The following is an 18,938-nucleotide window of genomic DNA, read 5'->3' as shown; positions in this document are numbered from 1 at the left end:
TCACGAACCTGGAAGACTGGTGCGACAACCTCCGTCGACATAAACACCACACAAAGGAAATTGCCAGAACGGAAGAGACCCCAGAGCTGGATCCCCACTTACTACACCTGCGGTATGCCAAACGGGGCCTCACCCGCTGCTGGAAGAAGCAGAAAAACAACAGGAAATTGAAGACGCGCATAGCACAAATAACAGAGGAAGCAGAAGAATATGCCAAGCAACTCGCCTCGGCGAACTGGTATAGATTCTGCGACTCCTTCAATGGCACCTTGGATACGGCCATGAAGTAGCACATCCTCAATGTCATCCTGGGCCCCACTAAAACGAAAGAAGGATACAAGGCTCTGGAGCGATTACTACACACCTACACAGGTAGCCAACAAGACCTCATCGACACCATCAAGAACAAGTGCTATGGAAATCCCCCTCCAGCACAACCATGTGCAACACCCTATACAGGACAACTCAACCCACTAATGGACGAACCTATCACAGAAAACGAAATGAAAGCGGTCATCGCAGCCACCACCGGTTACACAGCGGCGGGCACGGACCGCATCACGAACCCCATGATCAGAAACCTGAGCGACAAGTCCATCTCCGCGCTCACGACCTTTCTTAACCAACACTGGGAACAAGGTACGGTGCCGGCGATGTGGAAACACGCACGAATAATCATGATCCCCAAACCGGGCAAGAAATTGGCAATTAAAAACCTCAGACCCATCTCGCTCACGTCCTGCCTCGGCAAGGTGTACGAGAAAATTATAATGAATAAAGAGAACATCAGACATCCACCCGTTCGTAGCAATTGCTACAAAGGAAACCCATTGTAGAAAACCGTTGTAGCAATTGCTACGAACGGGTGGATGTCTGATGTTCTCATTATTCATTACTTCTCTCCACCTTGCGGGTTTCCGCAGAACTACTACGTCAGAAAATTATAAACACGATGCTTCAGAGACACTTAGAAGATAACAAATACCTGGGGGACACCATGTTCGGTTTCCGCGCAGGCCTGTCCACACAAGATGTGTTACTCCAAAACAAGGAAAAAGTTCTCAGCAACGTTTCCCGCAGCGGCGAATACGTCCTCCTAGCAATCGACATCAAAGGAGCTTTCGACAACGTCAGCCACCAAGGAATCCTAGAAGGGCTCGCCAACACGAACTGCGCTGAGCGAACGTACAAGTATGTTCAGAGCTTCCTGAACCACCGCACGGCGGAGCTCAAGATGGGAGAGATCCAGACGCCAGTTTACCAACCTCCCAACAAGGGCACACCTCAAGGTGCTGCCATCTAACCCACGCTGTTCAACATCGCCATGATCGGCCTCGCAAGCAAACTGCAGGACGTAGCAGGTCTTCGGCACGCATTCTACGCAGACGACATAATACTCTGGACCACAACAGGGTCCCTCGTTGAAAAAGACGAACGGCTGCAAACTGCAGCGAATCTCATCCAAGAATACGTCACCCAACGGGGACTACAATGCTCCCCCCAGAAATCTGAGCTCCTACTAGTCTGGCGAAGCCGGGGTAACCACACATTCCTCACAGACCCAACAAGAAAACTCGAGGTACGCCTCAACGGGGGCCTCATACCAGAGAAGCCATTGCTCAGGGTGCTGGGCATGTGGCTGCAGTCCAACCAGTGGGCCACGCACACCCTTACACTCCTCAAAACCAGTGTCAAGGCGATATCACGCATGATCTCCCGCGTAACATCCAAGAACAGAGGCATGAAGGAAAGGGACACCCTCCGACTGGTCAGAAGCCTGGTGGTCAGAAGCCTGGTCATAAGCCTGGTGGTGAGCAGAATCACATACAGCCTGCATTACTACCACCTCACACAGTCCGAGACGAAGCAGGCCTACACACTTCTGAGGATGGCTTTCAAGACCGCTCTCCGCCTGCCGATGAGTACATAGACTGAAAAATTATTGGCGCTAGGGTTGCGCAACATCCTCAGCGAACTGACAGAAGCCCTTTACGTCTCGCAACAACAGAGACTTGCGCGTACTCGCACGGACCAGCAGGTCCTACAGCCTTGGGGTTCCAAGCTATAATAACACGAACCCAAGAAACCTGCTCGATACTTCGTCACGTCCAGGGCAGGTATCACGTGTTCCCCATACCACGCAACATGGACCCCAACCTACACTCCGGCAGGAGGAGAGCAAGGACCCAGTACATGGAGAAGCATTCAGGTTCAATACCACGGCCCGTTTTACGGACGCCGCCATGTATGGGACGAACAACAAGGACGCAGTGGCAGTGGTATACGACCACCGTGGCCACGTTACCTCCGCTGCATCGACCCGCCCCTGCACGATTACGGAAGCCGAAGAGCTGGCCATCGCGTTAGCCAGCCGCGAAAGCCAACACGCAAATAAACCGCTGACGATCCTCACGGATTTCCGGCAGGCCTGCCGCAACTTCCTACAAGGAAGAATTGGAAGACCTGCTGCACAAGTCCTAGAACAAATACTCAAGGGCATCACCGCCTGAGGGCATCACCACCCAAACCATCACCGGATACCGGGCCACACTGGCATCACGGGCAACATGCAGGCCGACAGAGCAGCTCGAGGATTCGTGCATAACCGAGCACTCATCACACCGGCTGCAGAAGACCCGGATCCTGTCGACCTCGAGTATTCAGCCATTGTGAACTACCACAGAGGGCGTCTCTTGCGATATCCACCACCCCATCGAAATCTAAAGACAGAGGATGCCGCCACCTGGCCTAGGCTCCAGACAGGCACTTACACGAACCTACACATATTACATCGCATACACCCCACAGCCTACAGGGACGAATGCCCGTGGCGTGATGCCCCACCAACCCTATACCACATTACGTGGGAATGCACACTACACAACATAGAGCACCCCGACACGAAGACCACGAGGGAGCAATGGGAGGCACTGCTGTCCAGCTCGGCCCTCAACGACCAGCTCAAGCTGATACAGAGAGTTGAGATAGCAAGAGCCTGCGGAGCCCTGCTGACTAGGACCCCCGGCCATTAGCGATTCTTCTGGTTATTCTTTTAATAAAGTTTATCTATCTATCTATCTATGTGAGTAGCAGTTTTGTGTCATTGGGTTCGGAGTGGGGGGTGGGGGGAGCAGTTAAGGGTCTTTTCCGTGCTCTAATTTCCCAGGCGTAGAAAGTAGTGGAAGAGAATAAAAGCATGGCGCTGGCTACAGGCTTGGTTCTTCACTTCAACAGCTCATTATTTCTTTACACGACAGAGAATATATGAGCTCTACCAGATGCTTCTTTTTATGCGGAACACTTAAAAATCTGTCATATCGATAGGCCGCCAGCTACCTATTTTTGGCAGATACGCTACGTGGAGGCAAATATTAGCAGCAACAAAACGTTCTGTGAACATTTCGCTAATGGACTAAAATTGAAGCGTATAGTTACGTAGGTGAATAGCTACCTGATGTCTGCTTAGCATAAATTCCAAGACTGGCACCACATTAGAGATAGTCTGAAAAATCTGCTAGGAAATGTCTGGGCGTACTAGTCAAGATTGTCCCGAAATGACATAGGCACGCTTTTTGGGAAACTGTTAACTGGAACGCGAATGTATTTTGTAGCACATGTTAAGGTCACATATTTCCAATGTGGTAATAGTTTTCGGATTTATCGTAAGCAGAGGTGCGTTCGGTTCCTGGCCGGCCACAGCGACCGCATTTCAAGGGGGAGCGAAATGCAATTTATGGAACCCTGAATTCTGTTGTTTTATTTTACTTGCGAAAACTGCGGTTTGATCATGAGGCACGCCGTAGTGGGAGACAACGAAATAATTTTGACCAGCAGGGGATCTTTAACAGGCCCCCAATGCACGGTACACGGGCGTCTTTTGCATTTCGCCCCCGTTGAAACACGCCCGCCGCGACCGGGCTTCGATCCCGCGACCTCGTGCTTAGCAGCGCTACACCATAGCCGCTAAGCCACCGCGGCGGATGAAGACACTTGATTGAAGTCTTTCCTTATTTTGCTTTATTAACATGACATTATTAAATTCTGGGATATTGTAAAACGAACACAACGGTTTGTTTTTTGGTAATGCAAAAAAGAAAGGAAGAAAATAATTTCGAGCAACTCGGAAGCAGTTTCAACAGAAGCGATTTCAACGTTCTTTTGGTATGGTCCTCACATTCCTATCTGACCTCTGTGACATGGCGGGACAGAAACGGGAAAACGAAACTTTACGCCAGTGGCACCCAAAGGGTTAAAACTGCGTTGAAGAACCCCCGGAGAGATATAAATTAATCCGCAGATCCGAACCAGGTCGTCGCTCATAGCCCCAGCGTTGAACTCCGTGCATCCAACAGTTCCAAGGTGCTTCCAATAAGATCGACATAACAAGCGAAAGTTTTATTCAGACCGCCAAGGGGAGCTGCGAAGCAGCGCTTATTGCGGGAGGTCAGAGGCGCCCGCTAGCGGCAGTGCTCGCCAACGTCGACAGGGCCTTGGCCGTGGACGTCACGGCGCTCGCGACGTGGCGCTTCTTGTCCTTGGGGTACAGGTAGAGCCAGAACGTGGCCACCGACCCGAAGATGGTGCCGAACCAGAGGACGAGTATGAGGAAGAGCGCCACGCGGGGAACCAGGGCCCCCGGCGGTGGCCTCGGGGCTTCCTCGATGAAGTAGACGAGCTTGCGGCCGCCGCCCGCCGACTGGCTGCTGGGAGACACTATGACCCGCGCCCCGTACATCTGCGACGTGCGGAAGCAACGGTAATGACAAAAAAGAAAGAAAGAAGAAAGGCGATCCGGCGGGAAGCATCGATAGTGATTGCCAAACGTATAGAGGGAGCTTCTATGAAATTCTCTGGAATTCTTTTGAGTGCCGCGTGACGGCTTAAAGAAGGATGACACTCGCAAGACGCTTACGATCGTGTAATACGGATCTTTACGCGTTAGCTGTGATGCAGGTAGGGACCATAATGCAGGTTAGCCTTCTCGCTCTCGAGCTCGGCGAATCGCTTGGAGGTCGCATGGCCCTGCTTCATCCGTGACATTTCAGGGTAAATTATCTTTTATAACGTTTTCGATTGAAGTACTGATTTCCAACGTCTGAATGATCGCTGGATTTCTGAACATACACTGGCGCAGCTGAAGGTGGCATGCCGAAGACGGCATGAGGACAGTGGGATGGCGATGATGCCGTGACGACGACGACTGCGTGACGACTTGCACTTGTGCTGTGGTCCACGCGGCTCCAGCAACACGATATTCTTTTTTTTTAAATTCTTTTCTTTAATGCGAGGGGTAATGCCTCAGGGCATACAGGGGTATGGGACGCGGGCGAATAAGGATGATTAAATGAATGAAAAAATATTTGGCGTGGTTCCTGCGCCCGAGCAGTGTATAGTGGCTAGGATTATGTGTCGAAAGTCCCGCTGCTAGAACTTTCTATTAGTTGATAGCTGTAAAAAATGAAACGAGCCTGAATGTTAAAAAAAAAAAAGATGTAAATAACAGGCTGCCTAGACTATTGAATAAGCTTATTCGGAGAAGAGACTTTTCTTACAGCTCACCAGCTTTTCTACAGCTATACCAAGTAATAAGAAAGTAACCTATTTTCTCAATGAATTGTGCCTTCTCTCACGACGGAAACTAAACTGACATTCTCTTTGCGTTAGTTTAATTTGCGGCTTTTTCATTGTGCCTTTTTGACTTGTTTTTATTCATACTTGTATATTTCCCTTGGTCCATTTTTTCCTTGTCCAAGGCATTTTTGTGTATGTGTTTTTGAAAGAAATTAATGAATATATGATGTTTAATGGCGCAAGGGCTAGGTGTGGCCAAAGAGCGCCAGTTTTTTTTTTTTTGAAATATTGTACTTTCGCCTATATATATTATATTTTTTACCCATGTGCCTGCGTATCACTATAGTAGTAGTAAACGAGCGAAGAAGGGGAACTTAGGGGCTTGATTTCGCGAATCATGACCACATAAAGACTAGAATAACATCGGGGAAATTAGCTGTTGTTGAAATTGGGATGCCGAAAATAATGAAGAAAAGGGAAATGAAAGTGGACGAAAAGATAACATGTCATTGGTGGGAACCGAACCCACAACCCCCGTATTATTATTATTATTATTATTATTATTAGTAGTAGTAGTAGTAGTAGCGGTAGTAGTGGTGGTGGTGGTGGTAGTAGTATTAGTAGTAGTTTAGTAGTAGTGCAGTATTAGCAGCACTACTACTGGTAGTGACACTCCTGCTGCGGCTGCTACCACCACTACCGCTACTACTGTCTGTGGTGTAGCCACAAATTTTTTTTTTGGGGGGGGGAGGCACTCGCTAAATAGAGTAGGGTGAGGGAGGGGAGGGGCTGGGGCCGCATACCAAAGCAGAAATCACGGGGAGTGGGGGGCACGTGCCCGGTTTGCTGCCCCCCCCCCCTCGTCTACGCCACTGACTACTACGTTCGCACGTGTTAGTGCTCACTGAGCAGTGCACAGGTAATTGTTGTTCCAAACATTTACTACAACTAAGTAGCTGCTTTATTAGCGACAATTTTATTAACACACTTTCAGATAGACATCTAAACAAAACCAGCCGGTCTCAGTAATATCAGAACATGAAGTGATCAGCAGATGCCTCTTCTTTTCTTGTGAATAGACAATGTAAATAATAATATAATAATAGGGATCCATAGCATGCTTGCTCAGACGATTCGCACTGCGAGGAGTGCATGTACAAGGCGCTGTTCATCCGGATTCTCAGAAACAGTAAAAAAAAAAAGTTGTCGCACGCTGGCTACTATAATACAGAGGCGTGTGCTTTCCTCGCCGGAATGATGACACAAACGTTAGTGGCACCCCAGTGCTGCTCAGTGAAAGTAATAATCGGTTACATTTGGTGAATAGTGCCTTCAATCACTCAGAGCATGTCCGACTGCCTGAAGTGTGTGTACAAATTGACGTAAATTCTTAAAAAATGTTAGCTCTAAGTTACGTTACCATTGTTAAATTGTTCTTCTTTTGAACTTTTAAATGTCTCGTAAAAAATATGTGCCAAAGGTTTCAAATTCTGTCCGTGTTGCCTAACTGCGTTCTTCCACATCAGGTTGTCATTCTGAAATAAGGCCGCGAAGAAAGATACAATTTCATTCTTGAGTGAGTTATTACTCGGGAATTTGTAGGTAGTATAACTGCGCTGGAATGCATAGAAATGTAATAACGGAGTGTCATTTTTTTAATTCTTTATTCTTTGTCCTCACTGTTCCATTCCTGTGCAGTGTTTAGAGTTTGTTTATATTGTATTACGCGCTATATCTGGAATATATACCTTCCGTTTCCTGAGCGAATCTGCCTTTGATGCTGACTGCAGTGAATCAGAAAGCCGTAATGAGGCAAATGAGAACATTTGTGTAGAGCGATTAGAGGTTCATCGGCCATCGGCCAGTTAAGTCAAAGCTTGTTTGAAATATGCACACCGACATCAACTCTACGTAGTCAACCGATACCTGTCAAGTTATTCCAAGAAATGTATTCCGTGTGCACTTACACCGCAACCCTATTTTAGTGCATGCTTAAGAAGACGGAGCTCAAGCAGTTATAGGCCAAGACAATAAGTGAGGCAAGTGCTCCTGTTACTTTTCGACATAAGACTGTGTGGTTTGCCGTGTTTTACTGCCGCGATAAAAAGCTATGTGGACTAAACCTCGAGCACTAACTCAAACTAACCTCGCCTAACCCGACCTTGGTTAACGTAACACAACCAAACCTAGCCTAAACTAACCTAACGTGCTCTAATCAGTAGTTCGGAGAGTCGGCTGCCTCGTGTCTTACCTCGGGGCTCAAGAACCCTTCGCCCGTCGCCAACGTATGCATCTTCCTTCCACGGTCTGGCGTTGGGAGGGATAACTTGGGAACGTCAGGTACCTGCAGTTGTTCGTGCAGAAGCTGTAACTATAATTGTGGCAATTTCGTGAAATCATCGGGTGAGACAAACATATAATACCGATGTTACACGGGCCGCTTTCGACCGCAGTAAAGCCCGGTCCGGATAAAATTTCTCGATCGCGAATGGCTCCTTACCGCAAGCTGCGCAAGAGAGCCAATCACGTTGGTGGAAGTTGATCTGCATCGGGCTCGATTGTGATATATTATATTTGCCATGTTCTCGGGTATGAGACGTATAGGAGAGAAAAGAAACAATGTCGACGCGACTCTCAACCTGAAAATATTTTTTGAAGGTATGGGTTATTTAAGAACTTTGAAAGACGATGAGAAGCAGAGACGAAGCGTGGCCTATATTTTGTAACGTTCCATTTAATTGCCTGTTCTTTTCTTCTCACCACCTGCTGCGCTGAGGGGTCAATTCCAACGATATCGGCAGCAAGGCGTCGTCAGTGCTACGTTCGAGCCAAGGAAACAGGACGAAAAGAAGGGGAAGGGAACCGAATGCTCAGAAAAATAATGTCTCCAGGAGGGTAAGCAAGCAAGAAAAATTTCGAAGAAACGAAGCACGAGACCAGTGGTTTTCAATACGCTTGTTCCTTTGCTTGAGTTCAGGAGTAATTTATTTGAGAATGATGGTCCATCAACTAGAGTAGAGCAGATAGATGTTTTGTTGAGATTTGAAAAGTGGTGACAAAGTAAGAAGACAGTCGAGAAATTATTTTTTTGCAGACATATAACGCTGTCTTCTGTGGTATTGTCATCCCTCATGTGGCTCTGTAGCAATCAGATCAAATCAACATTTAGTTTCCAATAAAACACTGAAGGGTCATTTTGCGCCAAAAGCTACAAGTAACTTGGCTGTGGCCCAAAAGACTCTGCATGGCAGTAGCGAGGAACTACTTACAACACTCAATTCATGTAAACACCAAGACAGTCTACATACACGCATGTAGAATACATTCTAATAGATCACACAGGATACTGTCAAAAACCACAATGGTTTTTAACAGCGTAGCATTCAAACTTCTACGACTATTTACGTAACGCAATCCACATGTACACACCGAAACATGCTACAGAAACTGTAAGGAAGGATACCTTAGGATGAAGAGTTAAAAACTAGTCATTTTGAACAAATTGCAGGCGTAAAGAAATTACCATCGAGTAGAAATTGTCAAGGTGTGATAAAGTTATTACCGGGAGGACGCTGTCATTCCTGATAAGGCAAAGAACACCTCAGCAGAAAATAGCGAGCTTACAGCACTAGTGCGAACAGCTTATCGAAAATACTGAGAGTAATAATAATAAAAACGAAGAAGCTTTAGGGACTTAGTCGAGCATATATTTATGAGTTTAATGTTCAAACCTAAACACTGAATCATTTTCTGCAGTTGGCGGCACGTCCAGAGACGGCACTAAACGATTCATTTTGTTACTGCCAGGTGCGTCAATATGTCACGATATCTTCAAGTGGTGCCACGGACCACGAATATTAAATGCGAAAACACCCTCGCACTTAGATTTAGGTGCACGTTAAAGAACCCTAGGGGGTCAACATTTTCGGAGTCCTCCACTACAGCGTGTCTCATAATCAGAAAGTGGTGTTGGCGCGTAAAACCCCGTAATTTAATTTTAATTTTTACGGATCACGAATATTATTCGGCACGAGACGGTTCGTGGGTGTGGCAGCTCTCCTGGAAATACGGATAATTTTTCCGGTTCTTCGTGACTCTGGTTCGCAGCGTAAGGTGGTACTTTGATCTACGCACACCTATAGCCCCTCAAACTTCGTAAAGTAGTGCCAGAAGAATGCCGCCTCCTCCTCGCGCGCTCTGGCCGAGGCCGCAGCCACGTCGCTATTGGCCTAATAGCATCACGTGGGCCCTCTCGCCTTGCTTCAGCGCCATTTTTGCTCGAGAAGCGTCTACGGAGTGGCGAGGAGCGCATGTTGGCGCCGTTGCTACGCTCGAGCAGTGTAGGTGGCGCCACGGTCGAGGAGGAAACGTGAAGGGAGAGGAGAAACGAGGAGAAGTGAAGGCGGAGGAGGACAGTGTCGCTATTTTACGAAGTTTAAGGGGTTTTACGCACACCGTCACCCTCCCATTAAACAGAACGCCGTCAGCCTCCCATTGACAGAAGCAACCTGTGCGCTTTTTTGTGACAGAACGATAGTTCGTGAGAGAATTAACCTGTGCAATGCACGAAAGTATCGAAATAGGTCTGTATACAGGCCAATTTTGATACTTTCGTGCATTGCACTGATACTTGAACAGCATATTTTTCATGTAATGCAAAGCTTCATTGATACGCATAATCTCCTATCGCCCAACCAATATGGATTTACCCCCGGGCGTGGCACTAGGTTAGCGTTAGATGAACTAACTGATTTCCTTAATAATGCTCTTGAAAACAGCGAATTTGCTTGCGCATTATATTTAGACGTATCACAAGCTTTTGATACCGTGAAGCATGATGTTCTACTTTGTAAACTTATAGCTATGGCTTCCTAGGGCCTTTCTTATCTTTCCTTGAAAATTATTTGCATGGTCGATCTCAAGTTGTAGTAATCGGAAATATTAAAAAATAGACCGACACAGTTGTCCTGTGGAGTTCCTCAGGGATTGATCTTAGCAGCCCTTTTATTTAGCTTATATGTTAACGATCTCACTCAATCCATTCTTCATTGCCGAGTTTTTCAGTACGCTGACGACGCGCTTCTAGTATCCTGTTACGCTAATTATGATCAAGCCGTAGCCGAATTACAAATTGACATTGTAAATGTCATGAGCTGGTACTGTAATAACTTAATTTCTATCAGTCAAAATAAAACTAAACTCGTATGTTTCCACAATCTCCTGAAGCGTATTCCTGTCATCATTCCTTTGTTTCTTCATTATCTACATTGAAATACTTGCGCCTGCTCTCCTATTCGATACAATTGTAGTGTCAAATATCTGGGTGTTCATTTTGATTACAGCATGTCTTGGGACAATCATTTGGCGAACGTTTGTGAACGGCTGCGCAAAATAGCGTGTTTGCTATACTCTGTCAAATCATTATGCCCAATTTATATAAGGAAAATGATAGCGCATATGCATTAGGATACGGTGTGCTGCGCTGTGGAATTTGTTCTTTTTACCTTTCTTCAGTGTCTTGGAGCAATAAGATCGATTACTTACTAAAATCCAATTCGTGCCGTGATATATGGTGTTCCAATTCCCAACAAATCTAGTCTGTTTCTCTGCTCCCGTACGCCTTCGTTCAAGTCGTTATTTAAAGAAAGTGTTATTCTCGCGTACCTGTGGAATACTGAATTTCGCCTCCCATATATCCCTGCTCGAACATTGCGTCCAAGAGATCATTTCATTTTGCCCAGAGTGCGGGCTAGAATGAGGGGCGTGTTCGTGCTTTCTGTGTTCCAAGTGTCCTAAGTGACCTCCCAGTTAGTGTGTTCTCTTTAGGCAGTCGAAAAGACGTAAAGTCTGTTATCTTTGATTTGTATGCTTGATTTTCCTCCCTTCTCTTCCTGCTTAGTCCAGTTATTTTCGGGATGTAAACCGAAAGTGGTGTATGCTCTGACTTGTCCCTTGCTGTCGGGCACTGTCCCACAAGCCATCTGTTGGCTTGGGCAGGCCCATATTTGTACCCTGTAAATCCACAAATGGAGAGTTTATTTATTTATTTATTTATTTATTGGTATATATAAATTTCGTAAAAGGAGCCGTCCCCGCAGGTAAAATATTGCATGCTATAAATTTAGTACCGCTGACCCCGTCTCCGTACTCTGTATAGTGGTTCTTTCTTAAACTTACGCAATCTCATCACGCACGGCAAGTTGTATCTGTGCCTTTCTTGTGTGTTGACTTCCGCATACCAGTTATAGCTCCGTGGCATATTAACGTTCTGGCTATTTCGACTACTCCTTAGGTTACATCAATCAACGTACAATGGCAAGTGCAAGTCTGTAGACTCCGGTCTGCCGCGAAATAAAGAAAAGTTAAAACCTAGACGCGCGATGTGAAATCGAGTCCGTACGTGTGCGAGTGTTTGACCAATGTTGAACAAACCCTTATTCTAGGCTGTGCGGTCCCGCTGCAATAAAATTATTATGATTATTATTATTATTATTATTATTATTATTATTATTATTATTATTATTATTATTATTATTATTATTATTATTATTATTTCCTTTTACTGACGGTCTGGGTCTCCGGACTTAGGCTCGTGATTCTATGTCCATCGGCTAAGCGTTGCATCAATCAACCTGAAAGGGCGGAGAAAAATTTATTGAATGCTAGAGCAACACAAATGGGGACCATGCATGCGCGGAATGCTCCTGGAGCTGTAGTGTATGTGCTAAGCCCTCTGGATGTCTCTAAACCTGCCAGAGGCTTCAACACAAAAGCCGTGGCGCAGTTGCAACAATGAGTGCCATCGCATTTCAGTGGCCGTGTCGGGATAGCGCTAAGCCATGCTATGGCCTAAGCAACAAAATCCTCCGTTTCTTTTTTCTTGCCGTAGGAGCGCTCCGACTAACTAGAACGTGTAGATGTTTTCATGGCTTCCAAGCCTCTTCTATTTCGCAAGCTCACGACATTCATCTTTACCGCGCATTCGAAACAGCATTTTTCTTTTTGGGGCTGTCATTTTATTTGTTTTCGTCTTAATGCCATGCATACGACTATAACATGCGCATGTTGGTAGAGCTATTCGTGGCACAGAAAGGCACGTGCAAAAAATGCGCGGATACAAGGATAACGAGAAGGACAACAGAAAGCACTGGCTTATACCAACTTAAATATCGCGCAGTGGTTACCAATGAGGAGGGAGGACGCCCAAAAGTATCCGCACGCTCACGGTTAAGGTAACGCAAACCCGCCAATCAGGAAGCTCGTAAAACAGAGGTTTCGAGCTCGTTGTGTTTCAGTTGCCTTTGCTCCTGTCCACGTCATTCCGCGCAGCGGACATTTTTCCAAAACGTGTAGGGTTTTCGACATTGAACACAAACTCGATTTTAATCGCCATAGTCACGCAAAAAAAAAAAATTAAAATGAATTCTGGGCTTTCACCTGCCAAAACTGCAATCTTATTATGAGGCACTACGTAGTGGGGGACTCCGGATTAATTCAGACCACCTGAGGTTCTTTAGCGCGCACCTAACGCACCGTACACGGGCATTCTTGCCTTTCGCCCCACGAAATGCGGCCGTGGGATTCGCTCCCGCGACCTCCTGCTTCGCATCGCAACGCCAAAGCCACTCGGCAACCACGGCGGCTAAAAAAAAGAAATAAATAGATCATTCAGTAACATGCAAAGCAACACATTATGGAACCTACCTTGATACTCCGTGGGTGCCGACCTTGGGCCTGCGGTTGCTGTTATCCTTTCAAATAATGGCCCATACCCACTATGAGCGATTGGCGTCTATAATTATTGATACAATAGAAATCAGATAACATATATAGAGGGTGTCCTGCAGCTAACTTTAGCCAGAGTTTAAGAATATGCCAATGCCACGTACCTGGACAGAACCAAGGCAATGTGGTTTGTCGTCGCTTGCAGATAGATAATTGTTGGCATTCCGCCTAATTAGATAATTAGTCTTAACTAATCAACTTCTCAAATATTATAGTTAGATGAAAAGTTTCAATGAGAAAATTGTAGAGCAACGAAAAAGAAAAGAAAAACTCCCGATATAGCTTTCTGTTGCTCAATACGTGCTACATAAAAGTTTTTTTCCCAGCGTGAAAGAAGCCCGCAAATGCACGCAAAATTGCCGCGCGAATGGCCGCTCGAGGCACTTTGCGTGTGTTCGCGGGCTTCTTTTACACACGGAAAAACACTCTTAAGCAGCGCCTAGTGAGCAACAGAAAGCTGTATCGGGAGTTTTTCATGTCGCTCTACAATTTTCTCATTGATACTTTTCACCTAACTATAATGTTCGAGATGTTGATTAATTCATTAAGACTAATTAGCTAATTAGGCAGAATGCAAACAATAATCTATCTGCAAGCGACGATAAACAGCATTGCCTTGGTTCTGTCCAGCTGCGTGACATTCGAATACTTTTAAACAGTGGGTAAAGTTAGCTGGGACACCCCGTATATCTTAGCATTGATGAAGATATGTAAGCGCCACTTGAAAGGATAAGTTGCGTGTTACGATGTTACAGATAAAGAACAACGACAAAATTGAAAGGAATATGGGAATATAAAATGCATCAAAACTAAAGAAAAGAAAGACCGCTGCATTACGAGACCTTGCATAATAACAAATAAATTGGCAGAAAAGCTCTCCTTTCTGGCGCTTGTGTTAGTGATTTTTTCTAAAACTCGTAATTGTTGCCAGGCGTCTAAATCTAAGCAGGAACACATTGCAGATGAACCGAGGGATCGAATGCTTTGGCCGTAATACGCGTGAGCCGCTAGACCTTGAAAGACTTTAGAGAAAGAAACACGCAGATAAAGAAGCTGCGTGCTCTTCATGAAAGCATATCGCAAATTTATACCCTCATCCGCAGTTCATGGTACAGCTCAGTAAGATTTAACTGTTCGCATGCTTTTCTTGGCGTCGTTTTCTGTTGGCTCCGCATGGTTGCTACAAAAAAAAAAGGAGAACGAAAAAAGAAACGAGGAGTCTGTCGATTTTCCTGTACCGTTTAGTTTCGCCATCTTGTCCCATTCGCCATCTTCTCAGCTACTTCTGATTGGCTCGCGTGGCGGCTACGGCCTCTCTGATTGGCTCAAAACGCCGACACGTCGGAATTCGACACCATCCTGAATGTGTTTCTTACCGCTCCAGATCACCAGGTCGCGGGTCTGATTTCCCGCCGCGGCGACCAATTTCCGACGGGGGACAAATTCGGGAACGCTCGTGTACCGCGCCTTGGGCGCCCCGTGTTGAAGAGTCCCAGGTGTTCAAAATAAGCCGGAGCCACCAATTATACGGTGTTCCCTCATAACCCAATGCGCAGTTCTTGACTTTAAACCCCATAAAAATAAGTAAGTGCATGCGTGGGCATGCAAGTTGAGTGAGCAAAGTGAGTAAGTCGAATGAGCAAATCAAGTAAGGAAAGAATTAGGCAGGCAAGTGTGGCCGGTGCTACTTCACTTGTTTCACATTCCCTACGTCATTTTCGCCAGGGTATACGACCATGCAACAGCAGCACGGCCAATAACATTTCAGCAGTACGGGAAAGATCCTCGGGACAAATTCATTCCGCGCAGCTGTGCACAATCGCTTTCTGTTTGACAACGGTGCTGAAGGCAGCAGTGTGAAAACGTTGCAAGAGCAAGGATGACTCACCTACTTTGCGGACGTTTGCGCGGACCGCCACTTATCATCGCAAAGAACTGCCAATCAGTGGACGTTCCGCGATAAGAATGTAGCGACACGTGGCCTTAGCCGAAACCTCCCGCGGTCGACCGTTAATTGCCACCAGCTATGGACCCCTCCAGTTGTCAGCACGCGCAGAGTGCCGACGTAGTTAGTACAGGCGGCCATTTTGGCACACATGGAGGTTTCCGTGATAACGGTTTGGAAATGTTCAAAACCAGGAGAAAGCACTGGAAACGGTTAATAGCTATAGGATAATAAGTATACCTTTATTCGACAGCTTATACTCTTTTGCTGATGTCATTGTGTACCCGTAAAAAAAAATTGTGCGAATGTTACTTGATTGTAGATAATCCTTAGCAAGACGTGGTGCGCCCAAGTTCTTCGTCTGTCAGTTACTTGAGTTTTTTATGTGTAATGCGCTGCAAACGAGCGTGTCGGACGGTTCCGCAGGTGTCCTCTTAACGTGTACGCGCGTGCGTATGACTTCTGAATCATCTTGCGTTGCGGGCTTCCTGCTCGAGCTCGTGTGTTACCTGCGGCAGCCGTGCCCTACCGTTACACCAGCAGAAGCCTCCGTCAGGTATGAAACCTTAGCTTCTGCTCTTGTCTGAAAGCGTGGAGGTCGGATGAATTCATTTATTAAACCAAGAAGTACCCAGCCGTTAGTTTGCAATTTTCCACCTGTCGGTCAATCCTCTATAACAAATGTGTCCCTTTGATTCGTGGCTGAGACATTAGCGCAAGTCTCGCGTGCAATGAACTCGCATTTCACAAAGCGGGGTCGGTTCTCAGGAGAGCTGGGTGCCCTTGTGTTTCTACAGTACGTCGAGAAAAGACAAAATCTTGTCGACAGCCGAAGGAGTGTCTTTCTTCAATGGCCGATAGTGCGTCAGGAAAGAAAAAAAAATACAGTTCTATGCTTATTTGCTCTCCTTACACCGAGACAGTTATTTGACGACCGTGTGCTGGTAGAACGATTACGGGCCAAGCCCCGCAGGCTAAACCATGTCGTTGCACTAGTCCCCCTCACCACCTGGTGCCCCAGCAAGAGCCAAGAGGAAATCGCGTGGTTGTCGTTGCCCTCCGTGGTCGTAAGGACTCGAGCCGAGCTGCTCTATCTTGTGCCGGGAAGTTTCTAATCCCATCGGATCAAGATGGCTGTTTCTTGTCGTCAGCCTTCGCTTTGGCCACGGTGGCGAGATTACCTTCGGTCGCCGTGCCATGGATACACAACCCATTGTGTCGGCCTCGTCCGCGTCTGAAGTAATATTTATATATTTTTTTTCTGTGTATGCATGTGTTTTATCGCGTTAAGTTTTTAGTGATCTGCATGCATCGTGGAGTATGAAGTGTAGTATGCGTGTGCGGACGGTGTTGACTCCTCCAGGGTGACTCTCATATACGCGTGGGATTAACTGTCGCGCCATTGCCTTTTGACTGTAAAACAGCAGAGGAAACGAAGGCGCGCAGAAGGAATGAACGCACGCCGCGAAGGGTTTGTGCTGTATGCTCATTATTTATGTCCGCCTTCGTTTACTGCGTTGTTCTACCGTCACAAGTCATGCTGAGCCGACTATAGCCCAGCGTCGCACGCTTTTGTGCCAAGGGTCAACTCTTAGGCTTCATGGTGGCTCAGATAACACACACACATGCGCACGCACACGCACACACGCACCTACACACACAGGCATCCACATACATACATACATACATACATACATACATACATACATACATACATACATACATACATACATACATACATACATACATACATACATACATACATACATACATACATACTACATACATACATACATACATACATACATACATACATACATACATACATGCATACATGCATACATACATACATACATACATATACACAGACGCATACATATACCAAATGTTTAAAACTTGGCTGTTGCAGATAGCACAATTGTAACCCTTGATCTAAATTGCTCGATGAGGCGGCCATTACTTCTACGAGAAATCAAAATGCCTAAATGTATAATTAACTTGATTACGCTAATCAAGTTCCTTATTTATTACCTTACGGCACAATTATAGCCGGTCAGTTCGCAAAGCGTATCCACTTAGAACGAATTCTCTGGACAGCACCAGTGCCGAGATACTAATTTTCAAAGTGTCAGACGAAATGGAATGGCGTTCCAGTTACATTCGTTGAAGATAAACGATGCTTTAAGCATGAAAGCACAAAAGCAACTAGAACATCAACGCATTTGGACACAACCGTTGGACACTTTGAAAAGTTAGTGTCTCGAAACTGGCGCAGTCCAAGTGGATATGCCTTGCGAACTCGCCAACTGAAATTTGTAGATTAAAATGCGTGCCGTAAAATTAATTGAAAATTATTTCGCTTAATGGTGGTAATTATTCAATTAGACATTTTGATTTCTGGTAGAAGTAATGGCCACCTCGTCGACCAATGTTGATCAAGGGCTAGAATTGTTGTATGTGCCACAGGCAATGAAAAAAAAAAAAATTGGAGCAGTTACAAAAAAAAAAAAAAAGACATGCTGTGTACATTTACTGCAGATTTATTATAAGGCTATAGCAGGATGAGAAAAAGTAGGGAACAGTAAATTAGCAAACGAAATGGCATGCACAAGCAAGTAATAATAGCACTCAGCATAGGCAAGGAAACACAGGCAAAGAAAAATATAATAACGGTAAAGCGAATTACGTATTCCAAAAGTACTACCTTATGGCGACTCTTATGGCGACTAGTATTACCGAGTTGAGAGCTGCCTTGAACACATGCAAAAGCTCTGCGCCGGGACCTGACAGGGTCATGTATGACATGATCAGAAACTTACACACTGACACACAATGGCGGTCATCGAGTGAGGTGCATGTTTTCTTGTGCACGCGTGACCCCATGCTTCTTTACTGCAACTTACGTATATGGCCTATAAAACTACGAGCCTTACTTAGACTGCATATCTAATACTTTGCTATCACTATCAGTAATTCGCCATTCGGGCGGAAATGCTACTTCTTTCTGGAAAAGGAAACTTATATCTCATCAAAAGCCTAAAGTCCGCTGCTTCCAGAACAGCTTATTAGGCAAAACGTCGGACATTTCGTCACGTTTCAAAAGCGAATCGCAAGCTTACGTTTGTCCGCGGCTTAGGTGAGCTTACGCTAGTCACGCACACGTCAAAACTCAATGAAAATGGCGGAATCTCCAAAATAGAGTTTTATCTCAACAGAAGAGCTGAAATTCGAAATGTCCAGTTGCGGCGCTTCTTTCCCTCTGCTGTTGGAAACTAGACCACGGAATAGAATCCCGTTCATGGCTTCTGTGCGACGCGGGCTTGTTGATGGTGCTGTCATCACGTACACATTTGGAGGGCAGGAGGTAGGTATATATGTGCGATATTGCTCTTTTAAATCGAGCGCATACCAAGTGGACATTATAAAGATATCAAAAAATACGACTATAAATGAGTCAGAAAAGTGTCAAATCAAATAAGTTTAATCAGATCATAAAGAGCGCGCTGTTCACTTTCCTCATTTCTCCTCCCCGAAACGTCTTCTCTTAGCTGGGGCAAAGCCGATAGCTGTGTCCTGGATTTCTCCTTTCTTGCTTTTTCTCGCTATTGCGGTGCGCCTACGGTAACCTTTGGAAGGT

The 18,938-nt window shown here is 45.8% G+C and overlaps 2 protein-coding genes across 2 annotated transcripts; one reads left to right on the top strand and one right to left on the bottom strand.

Annotated features, from left to right (window-relative positions):
• Positions 1-476: 476 nt before the first annotated feature.
• LOC140213322 (uncharacterized) lies at positions 477-1,303 on the top strand. The gene is made up of 2 exons (XM_072284551.1): positions 477-639; positions 1,017-1,303. Exons 1-2 carry the CDS (start codon positions 477-479, stop codon positions 1,301-1,303), a joined length of 450 nt encoding a protein of 149 aa, XP_072140652.1.
• A 3,083-nt stretch (positions 1,304-4,386) lies between these two features.
• LOC126528617 (uncharacterized) lies at positions 4,387-13,710 on the bottom strand. The gene is made up of 3 exons (XM_050176463.2): positions 13,276-13,710; positions 7,823-7,915; positions 4,387-4,735 (listed from the first exon to the last, which is right to left on the bottom strand). The coding sequence occupies exons 2-3, from the start codon at positions 7,862-7,864 to the stop codon at positions 4,445-4,447; spliced, it is 333 nt and encodes a 110-aa protein (XP_050032420.1). The 5' UTR covers positions 7,865-7,915; positions 13,276-13,710; the 3' UTR covers positions 4,387-4,444.
• Between the last annotated feature and the right edge of the window lie 5,228 nt (positions 13,711-18,938).

Source organism: Dermacentor andersoni, chromosome 9, assembly GCF_023375885.2.
Source record: "Dermacentor andersoni chromosome 9, qqDerAnde1_hic_scaffold, whole genome shotgun sequence".
Classification (NCBI taxonomy): domain Eukaryota; kingdom Metazoa; phylum Arthropoda; class Arachnida; order Ixodida; family Ixodidae; genus Dermacentor; species Dermacentor andersoni.
This window is presented reverse-complemented; position numbering and strand designations above follow the sequence as displayed.